The following is a 21,037-nucleotide window of genomic DNA, read 5'->3' as shown; positions in this document are numbered from 1 at the left end:
CACTCACTCCTTGTTGGGTTAAACGCAAAGAACTGCTTAAATACATAGAGTTGACTGCTTGTTAGAAGGATCAGGTCCTGAATTACTTCTTGTTGTTTGATGACAGCATTTAATGTTATTGAAAATCATGTAAGGAACATATACTACCTCGTTGCTGTTCATAATGTGTTCTCAGCTTGGATTTTTCTTGTTTTTCTGGGAGTGAGAGCAATTTAGCTGGAGCAGCTTCCTTCCATTGTTTGTCATGAAAGCAAATAACCGGGAAGGAAAATGAAGTTGTGTCAGCTTCTGCAGATGACAGTGATTTTAATAATTTGGAAAATAATGTTTATTTCCTAGTGTTGAATTCATTGTGTTTTAAAGGGGAACACGTAAAAGACCTCAAGTTAGACTTTTGGACATCAATGGTGCTCTTACAACCAGCATTTCAAAAGTATTTTGGCATTCTGAGTGATTCACTGATACCACTTACAAGTCCCCAAAGGATTTGTTGTTTACTCTGTGCTCTAATGAATGATGGAAAAGGCAGATAATTTCAGTCTGTTTTCATGAGTAGTTTACTTAACACTCTTTGCAGATAAAACGTAGAATTTTACTGGACAAAAATCTTCAAAAAGTTGAAATGGTATTACTCCTGCTTCATTTGATCTCTCTAAAGCCAAGCACTGTCACAGTTCCTTATATTTTGGACTTTCGTGTCAATCTCATGTTGGCCTGAATCCACCATGGCTTTGGCAATGAATTAGTACAGTAGCACAGCAGCACCTTCTCTTTGTGGACTCTTAGAAAGTCTGGCTGAGATATGGAAATCTGTGTTATGAAAATCTGCTATTTTATGCTCCCAAAGCTTAAAGATCCTTGTTACTTTTCTAAGTGCTATACAATTAACAAGTGTGATGGTAGGTGCTTTATCCTGATGCAGGCTGGAGATGAAGCGAGGCATTATTCTGAATGCTTTCCTTGATCCCTGAGGCAAGACTGTGTCTCAGGGGTATAATTGACTCTTAATTTCAACTGTCTCACTTGGACAATTTCCTGATTAAATCAATGTTTAAAAGTATGGTTAACATTTACTGTTTTGCTTTTTTTCCCCTTTTTATTAGAAACTATTCAATATAAATCCAATTGCTGCCAGTTTATGTTTATTTAATTTAACGTTCTACAGTAGATATGAATTTTGTATTGGTTATTATGCATTTTAAGTGTGCACGTCAAATTTATCGTAAAATTCAATTTTCTATCAAGTTTAGCTCCAACATGGTGTTGTAAAAATGCTGGAATAATTTTGCCTGTTATTTTGTGTTAAGAGATTGGTAAGCTGGGGGCAGTAATCTTTAATGATCACTTGCCATCTTCGTGCCTCCATTACACAGAGAAAATGGAAGTAAAACTGTGCTAAAGGAGGCAAAATAGGAAATGACATTAGAGAGGCTCATTCTCTTTTCCCCTTAAAATTAAGAATTTAGTGTTTTTCCTTTAAACTGAAAGATGATCTGCTTTGAAAGTCTGAATGGAAAGAGGCACACATCCGTAAATACTGAAACAACTTGATGTTTAATGTAAATTTTAATCTACTGTTACTGATATCTTTTTTTCTGAAAGATATTTTGTCATTTTTTCTTCATTCAAATAGAAAGATATTTTAGAATATATTTTGTCACATAAGTCTTTCCATCAAGAGAGAATATTTGTAGGGGTGGTAGAAAATTAGTGATGTAACTTTCCCATGAAGTACAGAGGGAGTAAGATGAGAGTGCTTTAAGTTTAGGAACTGCATGTTTCTTCAGCTGGACAGAGAGGAAGAACATGGCAAACTTCACTTTGCATTCCAGCAGATATTCTCTGCTTAATCTAATATCTTGCCAAGTTTTGTATTCTGAATGAGTTTTAAAATCTTGCTCATAATGAAGTAGTAAACTGTGAATTCTGTGATTGCATCTGGCACCTTACAGATATGGATGAATGTTTATATAGAACAGGAATCGAAAAGAATGATTCCATACTGTAAGGTATGGAAGAAACAGGATGGCTGGATTTGTCGCAGAGCATTACAGATCATTAAAAAACAGAACATTCTGCCTTCACAGGTGTCTTTATGTACATAAATAATACTGCAATGAAAAGTCAGTTATCTTGGGCAAAGTTTAGATAAATATACATACAATATGCCTATATATATTACATTCAAACATTTATGAACTGGAACTTCTGTTGCACAAATCTTATTGCTGAATATGCACTGGAGGTCTATAGAGTGAAAGAAGAATAAAATTTTGTCATCATTTTAATTATGTTTCAGGTTATAGCTTATAAATAATCTAATTATTCACAAACCACGCTTTTGAAGTTATAGTATCATATAAAAGCACAGGGATTTATACAGCTTTTTCTTCAGTTAGTGCAGTGAAAACTTAACTCAGTAAGACAGCAGGACATCTGTTTATGCAGACAGTAGTGTGAACAGCCATTGTTACAACATAATCTGTCCATTAAATGAAAGGTCTAGGTCCTGGAGGGTGCTGCAATATCTATGGTCTTCCTGATTCTACTTAATTGGATTTGGCTCTGGTCGTGCCTCTGCATGCTGTTGACTGACTTCTGTCCCCTTTTCTTCAATACAGGCATTTACTTCATATCTCTTCATCATATCAGAATGATGAGAGAGCAGCCTTTCTGAAGGAAGGATGGTTCTGTCAGTTTTGAGCTGAGCATCATGACTGGTGACATATGAAAAATATGTTGACTATTTTTTTTTGACAGCCTCAAGGCCAGTGGACCGTGGGCTGTGTACAGGACCTCTTCCCAGCACCTCCCAACTGTGCCATGTCCCCTGTCCTACAGAGTGTGAGACCTCAGCATGGTCAGCCTGGGGACCATGCACCTATGAAAACTGTGATGATCCTCAGGCCAAGAAAGGTATGTAAATATTGAGTGGAGCCTTTAATGCCAAGTATTTCATATTCCTAAACCATTTCTGTCTGTGCAGTCACCCTCATGTGTGCGGTATATCCAGTGCCTCTGAGCATCAAAAAAAAAGACAATGAATTGGAACTGTATTTTGCACTATTTCTCCTGGAAAGCTTGCAAAAATGTATACTGATAACTGGACTCTCAAGGACAATTTGAATTGTTAAAGTTTGTTTCCAGGTTTAAACCTGATTCTCAAACAAAATGTATAATTTGAATATGTGTGCAGAGCACAGTTCTGGCACTGTCTCAAAAGGAGGGCAGAAGCAGCCTCGAGATGGATAGTGTTGAAATCAGTAGAAGATTTACAGTTCAGCAACTACTTAAGAATTCACTGATAGACTGTGAAGCATGCACTGATAGAGAGCTAGGATCATTCACTGTTGATAAGAAACACTTTTTTCTTTTTTTTTTTTCTCCTGATAACAGTACATCTGTGCTGGCTTCTGCTTTCACATATATTTTACAGTTCATTACTGTGCAGAACATATTGTAGTAGAGTAACATTAAGATAGGAAGGCAAGAGTACAGTGACAAGGAACACATTTAAAAAGTCTTAGGGACTTTTGGTCATAAATTAGAAAAACTGGCCAAGTCATTGTTGCAGTGAGATTATCTGATGCAAGCTGAGATTCCAGATTTAGTTTCTTGACTGAAAATAATCATAAGAAAAGGCCATTCTGTATGTCCACCTGAAGAGTAACTGCAATTACTATGCTAGCTTGGCTTCTAGTTCTTAGTCTGCTGCTAGCTACACATCAATCTGTAAAGCAAATGCAAGTTTTATGATGCTGTCACACAGTGTGTAATGTGATCCACCCTTGATCAATTCAAGAAAGAAAAAGCAGTTCCATCTGTAAAACCATTGGATTGAGTCTCTTCTGAGTACAACAGACAAGTAACATGTTATTTGTGTTGCTATTTTGTTTGCTACATTTTCAAGGGTAATTGTAAACCCTGCCTAATGAAAATATATTAGGATGTACATTATGCAATTATTCTGCAGCATGGGTTAGCTAATTATTTAATCGTTTATCTTATATTCAGATAGTCTTTTTACTGTGTGACTGTACAAATGTGCATCATGCCTCCTACCCCCATGTCTTGGTTTCCTTTGCAAGGTAGACACAACTTTATGTACAGACATAGAACTGTATTTTGCTTTGTCAAGCTCTTAGGTGTACTCTGCTGTAAAGGGATACAAAAAGTTGGCATTTCCTTTTGGTTGCCTGTTTGTCCCCCAGTATTTGAGATGCATTTTGGATTCAGATGTGAATAGCTGTGTACTGCTGGCTAGTCACTTATTCAAATAAGAATGAAATAGAGATGGTCATGTTAGATTCAAAAGCTGTTGTTCGACATAAATAATTTTAATGGATAAATTATTTTATGCTACCTCTGTTCAGCTGTGGTTTCATGAACTTTTAATATCCTACCTAACAGCAGAGTCGTTTTACCTGCTTAATAAGTTCAACAAGATGTAGTTGCAGTTCTTTCTGCTATGAAATGACATTCTCGACTAGGTATTTTTCAATATTCTGATTTATTGTATTCATTCCTTGTTTGATATGGCTGTCTAATAGTAATGATATAGTTATCAGCATACTGTATAATATTTTCAAGGAGCATATAGTAACATCAGATTTACATGTTATATTGTTTTTTCCTGGTTAACTTTCTGTGTGACTCCAGTTCTTCAAAAATGATAGAGAAGTTGTACAAGCACTCTCAGACTTAAAAGCTAAGTTATCTACATATTTCAGTAATGGTTCTTTACTGTCTGTCACTTGCCTCCTTTGTTGTAGTGGACATGGGAGTGTCTCTTTGGAAATGTCATTTTTTTGGTGGCAAGCTCAGTAGACAATTAAGACTTAAGAATTTTGTCAAATTCTTCAAATTAGAGAAAACAAAGATGCATAGCAATATATTATTAAAATATTATTTGTTATAATCTGTTAAGAAGCACATCTCCAAACAGAAAAATTAACACTTGCTCTTGATGCATGAAAACTCTCTCCTGTTTACTTTCTGTCTTAGTAGAAATTAAGGAGTTATGTGTAGCAATTTATAACAGTATCTGAGTATTGTTAACCTGCCTGAATATTGAGACAAGAATAGGAACCTCTGGAAAGCTGTGGAAAGGTTCCAATGTTAAATTAATCTGATCATATAAATATATCAGAAACTGTAGAAAATTATTACATGAGAAATTGTTTGCTGAATCTGTCCGGTCTGATTAACATATTCTGGCTAAAGAATGACTTTTTCAACATATCATCCTGGAAGTGAGGAACAAGGTGGCTATTTAGGACTGATATCAGTCTGACGTGTCACGCTGCAAAATCGCTCATCAATTTTTCCTATTCAAAATGAGTTCATACAGTCTGAAGAAAATTCTGTAAATGATTGGAAGGGAATATTTTTATGTTAATTACCAACAAAATAGGATTTCATAGGATTTCATCCTTTTCTCCATTTCTTTCCACAGTTTATCTATTCTGGCATGTTAGACTTTTACTTGTTTGTAAGCTGACTTCATTTTATATTCTGTTTCTACTTGAAAATTCCTATGAAGAAAACAAGCAACATCTTTGAGAAATGTCAAGCTAGAACCTAGTGAAGATTTGTTAAATGAGATGGATTCAGCAAGAGTGAATCACAGAAAACCAATGCTGACTCCTGGGAAATATATACAACTAGGACAAACAAGAGTTGAAGGCAAAGCTTAATGAATAAGCTCAAAGCTTTTAAAGAACTAGCTAAATTTTACTTCTTTCTGTAATGAGTTTTTCTACCAAATTATCTAAATGTTATGTTGCATCGAGCATCTTGGTGTGTTGTTTTTTTTTGCACAGAGAGACAGAACAGTTCACTTAGGATAGAGAGAAGAAAATCACTTTGCTTTTTATAACTGAATTATTTCACCATTTATATTTTCATGGATATTTCAGGATTTAAACTAAGGAAACGACGCATCACTAACGAGCCTACAGGAGGAACAGGAAACTGCCCTCACCTCCTGGAAGCCATCCCATGCGAGGAACCCTCATGCTATGATTGGAAGATTGTGGGTCTGGAGGAGTGTGTTCCTGACAATGAGAAACCATGTGGCCCTGGTACTCAGGTGCCTATAGTTGTCTGTATCAATAGTGATGGTAAGATGCTTTTTCTCATGTTCCATACCAGCCTAGAGTGAATATGCTAGCATGCAGTCTGAAAGAGTAGCATTCTTTGTTTTTCTCAGATTTCTCAGTCCTTAAAAAGACAGAGCCCTCTAAAAGAGAGAAGTTCGTTAGTGCTGGTGTAGCAGAAATGCTAAGTCACTGCTTGAACCAGTGATTGAGCACCTGGTAGGAAGGGAGGGACAGCCCAGGGGAGCTCAGGTGTATGCAACGCACCGGAGTGACTGGAAGGAGTGGAACCAGGATTCACTCCTTTCCACGCCTAATTTAAGGGTAGGCAGTGGAGACAAGGATATCTTATTGGAGATCTCTGCGTACCTGAGGCTTTCTGAAGGTAAGCAGCTTTTTTCCTTTATTTCTGTGTCCATGGCTGCTGCATTTGTGCAAATGCTAATTTCCTGGACCAGTCCAGGACCTTGCTATTCTGCTGTCACTGCTGTATTTTATATCATGTTACAATCAGTTAGTTAGGATGGGCCCAATATTTGCATTAGAATTAAGTTTCTTCACAACAATCAACCTACACAACATAAGTTTTCAGAAGTTCCTGATGAGACTTTCAGAGAAGTATATCAGGAACAGCTACTGTTTTTCAGTAGGTCAAATGTATGCCTGCTCTGACTTGACTGAATTCCCTGATATAATTTCACTAACAAATCTGATCCACTGAGGACAATACCAAATAAAGTGTGACTGAGGTAATATATATTGCAGTAAGCACATTCAAAAGAAAAATAATGATGTAGTTACAAAAAAACATGGTTTGATGTGTGTTAAGTTGACTTGACAGTCCAGGATGTCATGCTTCTTAGGAGGTCAGGAAGAATGCCATCATTATTCAGTTATCCTTCTGTGTGGGAAAACAGATTTTGCATGACATAATCATAAAAGCTAACTTTGGAAGCTGCTTACAAAATACTTCAATCTATAGAGAACTCAAGAATTACTGTTAGGAGAATATTCCTTATTCATTACTAATATTATAGTCTGCTTGAATGTAGCACATGAATTACATTAATTGTACTGACTACAGAGTAGTTACAGTAAGATAATTCTAACTCTCTGTGGAGGATTAAATAAGGAGACAGCTCTGGTGTTTAACAACTGCACAAAACATTTTTTAATTAGATTGGTCAGAGGTAATAAGAGGTTATTATAGGGAGATTTAAATCTTGGGTTTCTGTTCACAAAACTTGGTTCACAAGCTTTTTGCATCACATTTCTGGATAATGTGATTTCCCATTGGTTATGAGTTGTGGTATTTGTTCACCTTTAATGTTTGATCAGGGTATCTTTTTAATAAATTGTGGTAAAGATTATATATAAACTATAATGAATTATTATACATAAATATAAGCATAATGCATTTTGAACATGCAATCAAGCTGCTTTTATTTGTATTTTATGGATACAGCATTGCATTCTGATTCAAACTTACAGGAATTGTTCTCTGCAATGTATGGGCTAAACTTGGCCAAATTTCTCTCAAAAGATTTGTGACTGCATTTTTTTTTTATTCCTAGTATTAATCTTTTGCTTTCTACTTGAGTCTTCCTGAATTATGTGGCAGTATACGTTACCGAAATTGTATAGGCATTGTCTATATCAGCAATCTGTTCTAGGAGCGAGAATTCTAGCTTTGGCTATGTGCCTGTCAGTCTTTGAGATTAAACAGTTGTGAGCAAAGCTTCAGTGATAGGATAAATCATATCACAGTTATATTTGTTTTACAAAGATTTAATCACTCATGAAGATATGTGTTCTGTATCTTGTGACAGAATGGAAAAGCAGTGGAGAATGATGCAGTAGATTTTCCCATCTCTTTGTTGTAATCCCTTACTTCTCAATAATAAAAGATTTCCCGTGATGTTTATCAGTAATATGTAGCATATTGTGCTTAAGACTCCTGAGAAAGAATAACATGGCACAGGAGAAGCACAGTACGAAGTATCAAACAAAGTAAGGATCAACCAATCTCATTGGTCTGGCCCTCCAAGCTAACTCTGGTCTAGTGTCTCCTTAATATGCCTCCAACAGTACCCATCCATTGAAAATCTTGTAGGCAACTCCTGAATGTTTCTCTAAGTGCACACCACCATCTCTTCCCAGGTAGCTCCTGTCTAGTCCAATTCTGGTGTACATAGCTCTCTTCCACAAACACTGGCTGTGGGCATCCAGATTGCACTCTATAAAATCTAGGTGAGAAGCATTTTGCCATGAGTGCTGTTTTGCTGCAAGATATTTTTGCAGTAAAATAATGCTTGGAGAATGCTACTTTTGCACTGTCTAAACAATGTGATTTAAATTAATCATCATATAAAATTTTGAATATCCACTGTTTTTGTTGTTGTTTTGAGCACTTATTGAAGAAGACTATATTGATTGAGTGGTGTGGTTGACACAGTGGAAGGAAGGGATGCCATTCAGAAGGATGTCAACAGACTTGAAAAGCAGGCTGGGTGAATCCAGTGAGGTTCAACATAGCAAAGTACAAGGTTTTGCACTTGGGTCAGAGGAATCCTAGGCATATATATAGACTGGGAGGAGCAATCCTAGAGAAGGACCTAGAGGTCCTGGTGGATAAAGACTTAACATCAGCTGCTCTGGCAGCTCGGTAGGCAAATGGTATTCTGGGTTCCATCAGAAGAGAGATAGCAGCAGGGAGAGGGAGGTGATTGTCCCTTTCTACTCTGCCCTCATGAGGCCCCATCTAGCACTGCATCCAGGTCTGGGGCCCTCAACACAAGAAGGATAGGGAGCTGTTGGAGAGGGTCCAGAATAGGGCCACAGAGATTATCAGAGAGCTGGAGCATCTCTCTCAACAAGACAGATGAGATAGTTAGGCTTGCTCAGCTTGGAGAAGAGAAGGTTGTGGGGTGACCTCATTGTGGCCTTCCAGTGTCTAAAGGGAGTCTATAAACAGGAAGAGAGTGAACTCTTTGAAAGGGTAGATAATGAGAAGGGGACAAGGGAAAATGGTTTAAAGTTGAGGGAGGAAGTGAAGACCTAGGTTGGATATCAGGGGGAAGTTTTTTACCAAGGAAGTGGTGAGGTGCTGGAACAGGCTGCCTGTAGATGTTGTAGAGGACCCACCTCTGGAGGTGTTCAAAGCCAGGTTGGATAGGGCCCTGGGCAGCCTGGTCTAGTATTAAATGTGGACATTGGTAGCCTTTCATGTGGCTGGGGGGTTGGAACTTGATTATCCTTGAGGTCCCTTCCAATCCAAGCCATTCTATGATTGCTACAACTGTCAGTTAAAGCACGTGGTTCAATCTGAACAAACAATTTGCATTATAATCATATGTTACACTAATTTTGATCCAAATACAGGGAATTTAAATCATTTTTATGTGTGAGAATGATTGTGAAGAGAAACAATATGTAGAAAGCATTAATTATGGCATAAGCTAGCAGTGTAACTTAAAGGGAAGTATTCTTAAATCTGTGCCTCAACATGAGAGACGAGATCAAAGGAACTGGAGTATATTTAAACAAAAATATATTTTCTCCTGGACTTTCATGAAATGAAAAAGGCTAAGATTTTGATTTTTCAGAATGTGTTGTTCTGTAAATATACTGCTTTCATGTAAGATAAATTCCAAGCTGATGAGTATCTTCCCTTTCTGTTGATTGTTGCATTGTTACATGTGTTTAAAGCATAATTAGTTGGAATAACATGTCTTGACCTAGATGTTTTACTTTACAATTAGAATCAAATTGCAGTGTTTGTGAAGTTGTTTTATATAATTGGAATGAGCTTTTCTCTTCAATTTCTTGTAAAGATAAGAGTCATTACAGCCTTTGAGACAATACCAAACAATAGGTTATCCTCATGTGTTGTTGCTGGAGGCCTATGATTGTCGTTCTCTTTCCACAGTGGATTGCAGTAATCAGAATTTTCATTCAGGCTGAAAAAAATATGACAGTACCCCAGTTTGTCATTTCACGAACTATAATAAACTTAGATGTATTTTACTATATAAATGGAACTTCAACATTTACTATGGAAAGAACCTTTTCATAATATTTATTCTTAGTCAGTCTTTCAGGGCATTTTACTAAAGGAATCCATTAATTGAAAAAAGCTCCTTTCGCTTGTGGAAACTCTAAGATTGGTTAGAAACTGATTAGTATTTCTCATATAAATTATTTCAATAATTAGAGAGCTGTGGCTAATGTTCCATGCTATAACCATTCTACAGGTTAGCTTCTGGTAGTGACAGCACTAGAAAGATTTTTTTTTAGTTAACTTTATTTACGTATGTATACAAAATATGCAAGACATGCTTGTACCCATGTACACAGAAATACATATGCATTATTTGTTATTAAGTTACTTAATACAGTTTAGAAAAATTATTTTACAGTAGATTGATTTGCTCTGTTTCTCTGAAGCTATGTCATTATGAAGAAAAGTTGTTTCAAAAATGTTTCTGTGTGTTTTAAAGACTTAATCTATAGTGAGAGAGTTTTTCCACTGCAACAGACACATTAGTGATAATAGTATGCAAATGAAGCAAAACTAGTTCTGACAAAATTTCCTTCAAATTTGCAAAATTAACTGCTAGTGAAAATGTTTACAGAATGATGGCTCAACCTCTGTTTTTTTTCAGGGTTTTGCCTTTGGGCTGAACTCCAACAAAGGTACCAGCAGTAGCTGTGGCGTCAGTTGTGTGTTTCTGATCTTCAGATCAGAAACCTGAGACTATTTGCTCATTTTGTAGGATGGTTTAAGTATATCCGTTTACAGTTTTCATAGCATAATGGGCTTTGTACCACTGCATATGCCTATTGATCAAATGGATCTTATTTAAAGAGCAAATTTCCTCTGGAGCTTGTTCAAGCTCACTAATTGTTGGGTTAAGGTTAGCTACACAGTGAGTGGAAGGAACTCTACTGTTCTTCCATCTCTCAGCCATGAGGGATGGCTGGCTTTGGGAGAGGGAGCCATGGCATTAGTAAGGCTCTTTGTGTATGTGCAAATGCCTGCAAATCTTTGAAATAGCGAAATTGTTTCTTAAATTACCTAGGCAACAAACAGATGTCTGTTCATGTAGGTGGGGGCCACATGTTCTTTTATTGTATCTGGCCATACATGGGTGACATGAATATGGACTTTGCTAGGCTGGAGTACAAGTTCAGAGCCCCATTAACATCAATATACACTGATATATGCAAGTGAGTGGTACCCTTTTTGTAATGGTGGCAAAATACTGGTGTTGGTAGTTTATTAAAACACTGAAGGAGAATTAACCTGTTTTGTTTAGATTAAATACAAAAACTTCAAACAGGTTAGGCTAACTACTTTGCATGGAGTGGCTCCAACACTGCAGTCTGAAGAAGAGCAGAGTAAATTTCCTTTATTTCTGTTATTCTCAACTAGCATGACTGATTAGGAGACTCTAAGATGGTCCTGTAGGAATTTATCACTTTATTATTTTTCTCTGGACTCAGAAACACCAATTTCTGAAATATTTATTTGTTGTTTATTTTACTGAATTTAATTTTGCAGAAAACATACATCTTTGTGTGTTTTAATTTCTCTTCCATTGATTCCTGATTAACAGCTTCATTTTGTTTGATAACTTCTAGGTTGTGTTATTATATCTTCTTATTTTGGAGTGTCTGCAAATTTATAGATATTTCAGAGAAGGTAAATTATCAATATCAGTATTAGAACTGTATATATATTTAAATATATAATCTTCAGCTAATAAACTGATCTGCTGGTGCAACCATTTTTACTTAAAATATTTTGGATGGTTTAAAATGATACTTCCTGTATACTGGAGTCTGATTCAAATTCTTAATGAGTAGCTGTTTGTCTTCCTTCAGTTTCATAGAGGAAACATACTAAGAGACAGAATGGAAGTTTGTAGGAGTGCCTACGTTTAAAGACACTATTTCTTTTGCCATTTCTGTTATGTGGTTGTGCAGATTGAAAGAAGAAACCATCAGTCTAATTGGATTTTTGATGATTATTTAATAATAAAATACCTACTTTGTGTCACTTTATGACATAGATCTTTAAGAAGAATGAAGAGCCAAATTCAAAACCTAATTACATTGAATTATTGAGTTAATTCTGCAAGAGAACCAAGATTCTGACCAATGCTCAGCAGTCAATTAGTCAAAAAAATATGGGGGCTGATGACAGTTTCTTTCAGCACATACTGCCATACACTAACAGGAACCTGGTTATATGTGCATTAGTCATCATTTTTCAACATTAATTTCCCAGCTAATGTCATTAGGGAATTGATTGAAACAGTTCTTTTCTGCCTGACAGCTTTTTGGCTGACTATTGTGGGCATTTTAAAGAAGTATATGATGTGATGGATGCTTTGTTCTTCACTGTAAACATACGTGATATACAATGTATGATTGTGTCCTTGCTTTGTTTTGGTTTGTCTGAAAACACACACAAAAAAAGGGTATTTTTATTGGATGCAAACATCAGAATTTGTTACTGATGGTAAAATACACTTTTTAAAGCTTTTAATATTGTTATTCTTAGAGCACTGGAATGTTTCATAGCAATGGATTTTTAAGGCTTTTCTACTTAACTGGATTTGCTTTTTTAATACAAAAGAACACAAGGAAAACTTAGTGCATAGTACTGCTGAAAGCATATGGAATCAGGAAGTTTTATAATCGATAATTCTTCTGTCGATGAAAATTTGCATTTAATATATTATACCAATTCCTTTTCTATCTTTCATCTTGACATCAAGGAAGTGAACGCACCCCTCTTAAATTCTGTATCACAACAGATGCTTTCAGTGTCTGTATAACATGATGTGATTTCCTTATGTGAGATGACTTAAGTACTTCACTTGCTTTCTCAGTATCTGGTGCAGTTAGCCTGGAATGTGATGTAGTGATTTCAATTAAAGAAATAAGTAAAACAAAACCCAGAGTTCCATCTAGGTAGTGCAGTCAACTATTACATATGAAGTCAGTACAATAGACCTTTGTTTCCAATTTATCAAAAGTTTTTCAATGCAGAGTTGCACTTTGTATGAACGGTGCCTATAGTGATGTTATGCCTGCGCATATGGTTAAAAATCAGATTAATTAAGAAATATTTTTATTATAATATAGATAATAATTTGTCTGCTTAGTCAGATGATTTTGCTGTGTTTTACATTGTTACATTCAAAGTATGCTTTAACACCTTTGTGGAGAATTACGTACTTGTGTAGTTAGAACTTGTTGGGCATCCAGAAATAGAGACTACTGTAATAAGAAACACAAATATTTCCAAAATATAACACAAAGAGTGCAACTACATAATATATGAGGATAAAAATCCTCTTAACAGCCTAGAAGTATTTGATTTCGCAAAATGAGTATTTCTGAGGCAATTCAAAGAGCTTGAAGATAATTATTCAAGTGAAGACATTTACACATTAAAACCACTTCAAATTAAGAGTAAAACTTGCTCAGCTGCAATGATTATTCCAAATCAGAGCAACCGAGGAGCATTCTCCTGTGTGTTTCTATTGGTGCATTCCTATTCTGAGTGACTGGTAGCTTTTGAAAGAATTTCAGCTATGTACAGTCACAAAAGTGTTGCAGGGGAGAAAAAGAATATTTTTTATACATAGGTTCTGATGAAACAGGGAGTGGAAAACATTAGGGGGAAATTTTTACTGACGAAGCAATGTGATTAGGAACTGCGAAAAGTTTTGTCCCTAGTTTTTTCCAGGACTTACTGAAACCATCTGATAGAAGAGAAAATATAAAATGTCTGGATACAACCAAGATTAGAAATAAGTTTGGAGACAGATTCAGTCTGGTGACAGTTAGCCCAAGGAAAGATTTGACAAACAGATGGATAGAACTTTGTGGAAGGGAAAGTAAGGTGGTGGACTAGGATTAGTGTCTGCAGAATGGAGCTGGATAAGAAGCATAGAAGAAATTAATGCTTTTTAGAGCAGGAGTGCAGTGTGTTGGTCTACTCCTGCTTTAGTCTCACAAGATCTCTGGGCAGAGTAGTAGGTGTCCAATATCAGTGCAATACCGTTGTAGAATTACTGTTTTTCATTTGGCTTCTGTTTTAAACTAGAAAATTTGAAAGAAGTATTAAGTCAAAATCAAGTAGTATAGGTTGCAAAGATGAGACTTTTAACAGTAGGAAATTTAGGTTGTTTGTCTGATCCTTAGGAGAATGTAGCAGATGAAGTCTTTAATTATTTAATTGTGATTACGTGATGTTTTCCCCACAGAACCTGCTACTAATTTGTGAAACAGATATATCTCCTTTGGGGATTAAGTATGCAGTTTGGAGTAATGAATGCTTTATCTTTCCAACAACTAGCTTTGTTTGCATCATTCTTTGGGGTTTTATTTTTTTTCTTTTTCTTAAAAATGAGTAAAATATAAATATTACTGACCCATCACATATAAAGTCTTTGGAAAATAAATGTTGAACTTGGCAACTGGTACCCATCATAGAAAGATCTTAGGAAAAAATTACCAATTCTGTTTTAATAATGCTTTTAATTAATGTTTTGGAAATAAAACATAGGCTCAGGCTTTGAACAATGACATTAGAACTGAAAATACCAAATAGCTGCTTATTAAGGTGCTTCTAGTCTGTGAACTGAAGGAGGAAGTGACCCAGTGGAAAAACAAGAGGCATGTGATTACACAACTTTTTTTTTTTAAAAAAAAAAAAAAAAAAAAAAAGCCTAATGCAAATGCAGCATTAATGCTGGAGTTTACTACTGTTTAGCTTCCTGATGTTATACTGGGGTAATTAATGAATTAGCAATGTAAATCTTTCCTCAGGAATTATTGAATATCTGGTATTATTTTAATTATTTTGGACCTAATTTATTTTTACTGATATTTTATAAATAACAAGCTGCTGCATTAGTGTTTTCCAGAGGAAAAAATATGACTTAGATTCTACTTAAAATCCCTTTTTCTGAATATCTCAGTGTATGTCTGTGTGTGTGAGTATACAAAGAGAGAGAGAGAGAGAGAGAGAGCAAAGAAAGAATAGTGCTAACTAGAATCTTAAATTTTCTGGAAGGCTTCTAGAAAACCAATGAGACCTTTCTAGTAAAGAAGCCTAATTTATCACCAGGTTGTAACTAATTTATCAAGTAGGTGTAAATCTGTCAGATTACTGAGAGTCTTTAATGTTGCATAATTTACCCCGGCTTAAAAGTTGTGACATCCCTAGATTCTCAAACGTGTTCTTGTTGCTTTTCACTTTCCTGCATGGCAATGATACCTCCTTAATTTAGCATATGTTTATGAGGTGTAGTGGTGTTTACCTCTGGTTGCTTTACTGTGAGCTCTTTCTCTGAATACATATGCTTAGAGACTGGGAGAAAGAAAAAAAGAGCAGAAGCATGCATTAGTTTTAGTTGTCTACAGAGGAAATGGTTATAAAAATATTTCCGAAAGACAAGATTAATTCACAGTCTGAAGCTGCCTAGGGGCATGCTGTGCCTTCCACTTGTAATGATGAGAAGATACTCATTGCAGGATGGCTAAAAAGATGCTCTCCAAAGACTGCATTTAATCTGGCAGTTGTGGAACACTGACAGAAGCATCCATGAAATTAATTATAAAACTATTCCTCAGAAGTGTGTAAACATGACAGTGGCAGTGATCTCCTTTACACCTCTCGAGTCCTCTGTTTTAACTGTGATTGAATTGAGCTGTCATATCATATACAGTGTGACAAGTCTCTAGAGTGACTAGCTACAGCTGAATGAATAACACAAAAGAAAATGTTTATAATAATCTTTTACTGCCTAAAATATTTTTCCTTATTCTCATAACTTCCTTTTTCGGTTACAGGTATATGTGAGTTGCAGGAAGCATCACACATTTATGAACTTGCCACTTTATAGCAATAAGGCACTAGATAATTGACAAACTGAAAACTTTATGTAATATTCTGTCATCTCTATGTCAGTAGTCATTCTCGTCATCTGTGGGTTATGCTTTTGCATTACAGGGAAGAATAGTATTTAAATGTTGGAGGAAAATATTTGGTGAATCTGCTGTACTGGAATATTAATAAGTTTTTGAAGCAACATTATGAATTGTTAAGCTTAAATTTTTGAAGTTATCCTCCAAAATTCATTTTTATGCAAAATATTATAAGGCATTTTTTTTTTTTGTGATTGTCTAAAATATAAAGATTTGCATCTCAGTGTAGAGACTGTTGAAGAAAATTGACTGTGGCATGCACTGTCTTTCTATGGATATTAGGGGAACTGTCACACTGTTTTCATGCTATAGTTTTTGTAGTCTTCCCTGTTGTTTCCTTCTCATGCTTCTGTTTGTCACTCATATCCCTGAATGTTAATCAAATTTAGAAGAACAACATCAAAATTAAGTCGTTTTTGATTGAACTGATTTGAAATCACTGACATTCCATAGATTTTCCTAGACTTATCCTCAATTCAATCTAGTGCTCATTGGAGGGAAGAATAAAATGTCTATAATAGTAATTAAGCAAAATGCATGTAACAGTTTTTGAAATTGTACAGCTCTTTACTTGTCTACATCTGATGCAAGTCGGGAAATTATTCCCAGTCGGGAAATAATTTCAGTTCATTTTACAAACAAACAGTGATAATGCTATGCTAAAATAGATGAATTTCGCATTTTCAGATTAGTACATCTTAAACCCATTATCAATGTTCAAAGTTGTACTGCAAGTATTTCTATAATCCAAAGGCATTTTTTTTCACTGTTAAGCACAGTAACAGTTATGTAGCACTTTACAAAAAAGTTGAGTGATTTATTTCTTGAACCCATACTTCTGTATTTTTTTCTTGCTTTATAAATTGTGGTTGGGTAGGGCAGAGTCCATGTAATCTTGAGATCATCTGTATCTGTACACGGTGAATTGTTGTTGTCAAGTGTTCTTAGAAATACACTATAAATTTTAAAGAGATTTGATCTTTCAGATTTGCACTTTCTTGTTTCCTTATAGCACTTTCAGCACTTCTCTACTCTGCTTAAGATGGCCTATTGGTCTGACGTATTGATCTTGCTTGGTCCCAAGACTAATATTGATTTTTATTCTCAATGGCACCATAGCCTGTCATCAAACTTACTTTTTCTTTCATATCAAGATTGTTTGATTGGTTTATCTGATGCTAGAAGGCAACTGCATTTGGTTCTGATCAATACACTTTCTTTCTCTGTTCTTTATCATACTTAGTGAAACTACAGTAACAAGTGAACTATGAAAATGCTTCAAGTACTGGTCAAGAGGTAGGAAAATCTTACTCCTCTTGTTAGGAAATGTGTAGATACTTCACTAGGCTCTTTATTGGAAATACAAAACTGGTATTCTTGGGTTAGGAGTGTGCTGTACTATGAAAATTTAAGTACAGCTGATTTTCTGCTAAAAGCATATCATGTTTGTACCCTTGGTAGTGAATGCACCAAAGAGCATTGTTGGAACTGGCAGATATAGTTGCAAGGGTAGTCTATAATCTTTGGTCGATCATGGTAATTCCGTGAAGTGCTTGAAAACTGGAGGCGAGCAAATGTCACTTTTTATCTTTATGAAGGGCAAGAAAGAGGACCCAGGCTGCAGGCCAGTCAGCATCACCTTAATTCCTTGGAAGGTAATGGAACAGCTAATTCTGGAAATCATTTCCAGGCACAGGAGGAACATGACCAGGAATAGCCAGCATGGATTTGCCAAGGGGAAGTAATGTTTCACCAACCTGATAAGCTAATATAATGAAATGACTGGTCTGATGGATGGGGGTGTGGGAGGGAACAGTGAATAATAGTCTTCCTGAACTTCATTAAGACCTTGGACACTATCCACTGTAAGACTGTAATAGAGAATCTGTTGTAGTATGAAATGAATGAGGAGAAAGTGTGGTGTATCAAAAACTGGATGAGCAACCAGGCCCATAGGGTACTGGTCAGTAGCACAAAGTCTACTTGGAAGCCAGCAGTGGGTCCAGTCCTTTTTAACGTCTTCATTAATGATCTAGATGATGGGGTAGAATGCACTGAGTCAATTTGCAGGTGGGGAAAGTGGTTAATATGCCCCATGGTCATGCTGTCACCCCAAGGTGCCTGAAACTAAGAACAACTATAAGCATGAGTATGAAAGCAACTCAGCAGGAAAGTACCTATGAGCCCAGAGGGACACCAAGTTGAGCATGAGTTAGTAACATGCCCCTGCTGCTAAGAAAGCTAATAGTATTCTTGGCTGCGTTATCACCAGCAGGTCAAGAGAGGTGATCTCTACTGACCACTGGTGAGACCACATCTGGAGTACTACATCCATTTCTGGGCTCCAGGCACAGATTTACTGGAGTTCTATTGGAGGGCTACCCAGATGATCAAGGGGCTGGAGCATCTCTGCTATGAGAAAAACTCTCTCTGCTGAGAAAGCTGAGGCTGTTCAGACTGGAGAAGAGGAGGTTTATGGTCGAATCTTTTCAATGTCTATAAATACTTGAAGAGAAGGTGCAAAGAGTTCAGAACAGGCTCTTTGTCCAGTGTCAGGAGAAGAGGAAATAAGCACAAACTATAATGTGAGTAGCTCTGCCTGACATTTAGGAAGTGCTTCTATCTTGTACAAGTGGTGGCGCAGTGGCACAAGTTGCCCTGAGAGGAAATGTAGTCTGCTCTTTTGAGTACTTCAGAAGTCACCTGGATGCAAGCTTGGGCAACCTTCTCTGTGTGGACCTGCCTGAACAGACAAGGGATCTCCAGTTGTCCCTTCCAACCACAACTATTTTGTGATGCTGTAATTCTTCAGATTTTTTTTTTTTTTATTTTTTTACTTTGTCTTGTTTACTTGGAGACACTTTAGAAAGTACATGAATTAGGTACAAAAATAAATTAAACCATATTAAATGCACATCTTAATTCTCTTATTCAAAATTAAAGTGGCCTAATCTCTGTTTATTAAGATGTTTTACTTTTATTCTGAATAAGGATAGCCATGCAAAATGTTAATACAGTTCAGCTAATCTCCTTCAAAGTCATATTTTAATTTGGATTAAGTTTCAGTATTTCTATTTAGATAAGTCTTTTTTTCAGTGAGACTCATAGTATTACCAACAGCCCATTCAAACACAGCCCTTTGATGGTATCAGTACTAATGAAAAATTTAAAGTTATCATCTACACTAGGAAAGATAATCTTTGACAGCGTGCATAATACAAAATATGTACTGTATTTTCTCAGTAATTTACCATGCTGTAAGGAAGATAAAAGGGCTATGCTACTTATTAAGGTACTGCTAGCACTGGAAGACACCCTTGCTGTACCTCCATGCATAAAGTGGAAGAACTGATCTCATATAGAAAAATAATATAATTATATTTCCTTTTTATTGGAAGCTTCACATGTAGCCTAGTATATGATTTGTGGAATTGATACTGGAACTCCTCTCACAACCAGTTAAATAAGTTCTGTATACAAATATATGCAGAAATTGATTAAACATGTAATTTAGTTGTATAAGCTGAGTAACTCTAGAAAAGAACAGTGGGGAAAAAATAGGATAAAGTAATAAGTAAAACTTGAATATAGATACTACAATGTTCTCCTTTTTTAAATGACAAGAAATGTAGAACAGTTGCTTTTCCTTTCGTATTTTAATCTTTAAGTAAATAATTCAAGGGTAAATAAGTTCGCCCTTTTTGTGGAGAAAGGATGAATCATGGTTGTTTTTTTTGTTTTTTTTTTTTTTTTTTCATATTGCTGTTTGGTCTGGATTTTATTATTGGTATGGATTTTATTTGGTATTTATTTGGTATTATTTGGTATGGATTTTATTATTATTGGTCAGCATTTTATACTGGAAAAATATTATTTGAATAAAGAAATACAATTCCTTTCCCTCATTTCTTCTCTCTGTCAAATTTAGACTACATCTGCATGACTGTAATCCTGATAGATGGCCCTAATATAAGGGGAAATACATATGTTCTTCAGACATGAAAATGGCATTACTGGAGGCATTGATAATGCATACAAATGTGTGAGTTCATTATTTTTAATCAGTTATGGCCAGAGTGTACCCAAAGATATTTTCTATCTATCTGAAACAATTTAAGAGATGTACACATTTCTTAATTTGCTTCAGAGTTGTCCTTTTGTGGCTTTCATTATTTCGAAGTAAGGAATGTTAACTCTGAGTTTGACTGTGGAAGTAACAACTATATATATGATCAATGCCTTACCTTTGCCTGATACGTTAAGGAATACTAAACTTGATTTCTTAGCAAAGGATCACTTTTCTTGAAAACCGTGTGACTGAAAGATTGGATGAGCTAAAGGACAGGAATGATTTTATGGAACTACAACTATCTTCTGTCAGCAGCGGAATGGTTTCCAAATATTTCAGCTTTTCCATAAATCACCCGTGTTTTACAGGTGTTCTACCCGTATCTGCATTCTTTTTACAGAACTGCTAATACAATGTATTGTGAGGAAGTATTTCAAACGTGCTAGCATTTAAAGTAGAGCTGAGGAACAGTGGTAGCATGTACTAGTTTGCTTATATAGAAGCAACAGAAATGCCTGGGTATTTTTGCTGGAATTAGACTTTTCCATCTCTATGATGATTCTTAAAGTTACTACCTTTCCACTCCTCAAAATTCTTTTTTGCTTAAGGTGAATGCTCAGTGAAGATTGTACATAGTCATTCGTCATCAAGAAGTTAATACTGCTTGTAAAATTAATGTTTCACATTTACATGCTTGGGAAACGTGGTGTTCAAGAAATAAAAATCTCATTACTATTATTTTTTTTTCCAAGTATGTTTGCACACTGTAATCCTTTTTTTAAGAAACAATGGATATGGTGGGTTACTAAACTCCCAGCTATTTTCTTTTTGGGTTACATTTTTCCCTGCCATGGTAGTTTTT

The 21,037-nt window shown here is 35.7% G+C and overlaps 1 protein-coding gene across 9 annotated transcripts in view; it reads left to right on the top strand.

Moving 5' to 3' along the window:
* THSD7A (thrombospondin type 1 domain containing 7A) overlaps window positions 1-21,037 on the top strand; it is a 258,813-nt gene that overhangs the window by 161,384 nt on the left and 76,392 nt on the right. For all 9 annotated transcript variants that reach the window (XM_015853613.2, XM_015853618.2, XM_015853619.2 and 6 more), the window contains 2 exons: window positions 2,761-2,916; window positions 5,919-6,122. In XM_015853613.2, the coding sequence (XP_015709099.1) occupies window positions 2,761-2,916; window positions 5,919-6,122 (360 nt within the window). The remainder of the gene's footprint in view (window positions 1-2,760; window positions 2,917-5,918; window positions 6,123-21,037) is intronic.

Source organism: Coturnix japonica, chromosome 2, assembly GCF_001577835.2.
Source record: "Coturnix japonica isolate 7356 chromosome 2, Coturnix japonica 2.1, whole genome shotgun sequence".
In the NCBI taxonomy this organism is placed as follows: Eukaryota; Metazoa; Chordata; class Aves; order Galliformes; family Phasianidae; genus Coturnix; species Coturnix japonica.
The sequence above is the reverse complement of the archived record's forward strand: the minus strand, read 5'-3'. Positions and strand labels throughout refer to the sequence as shown.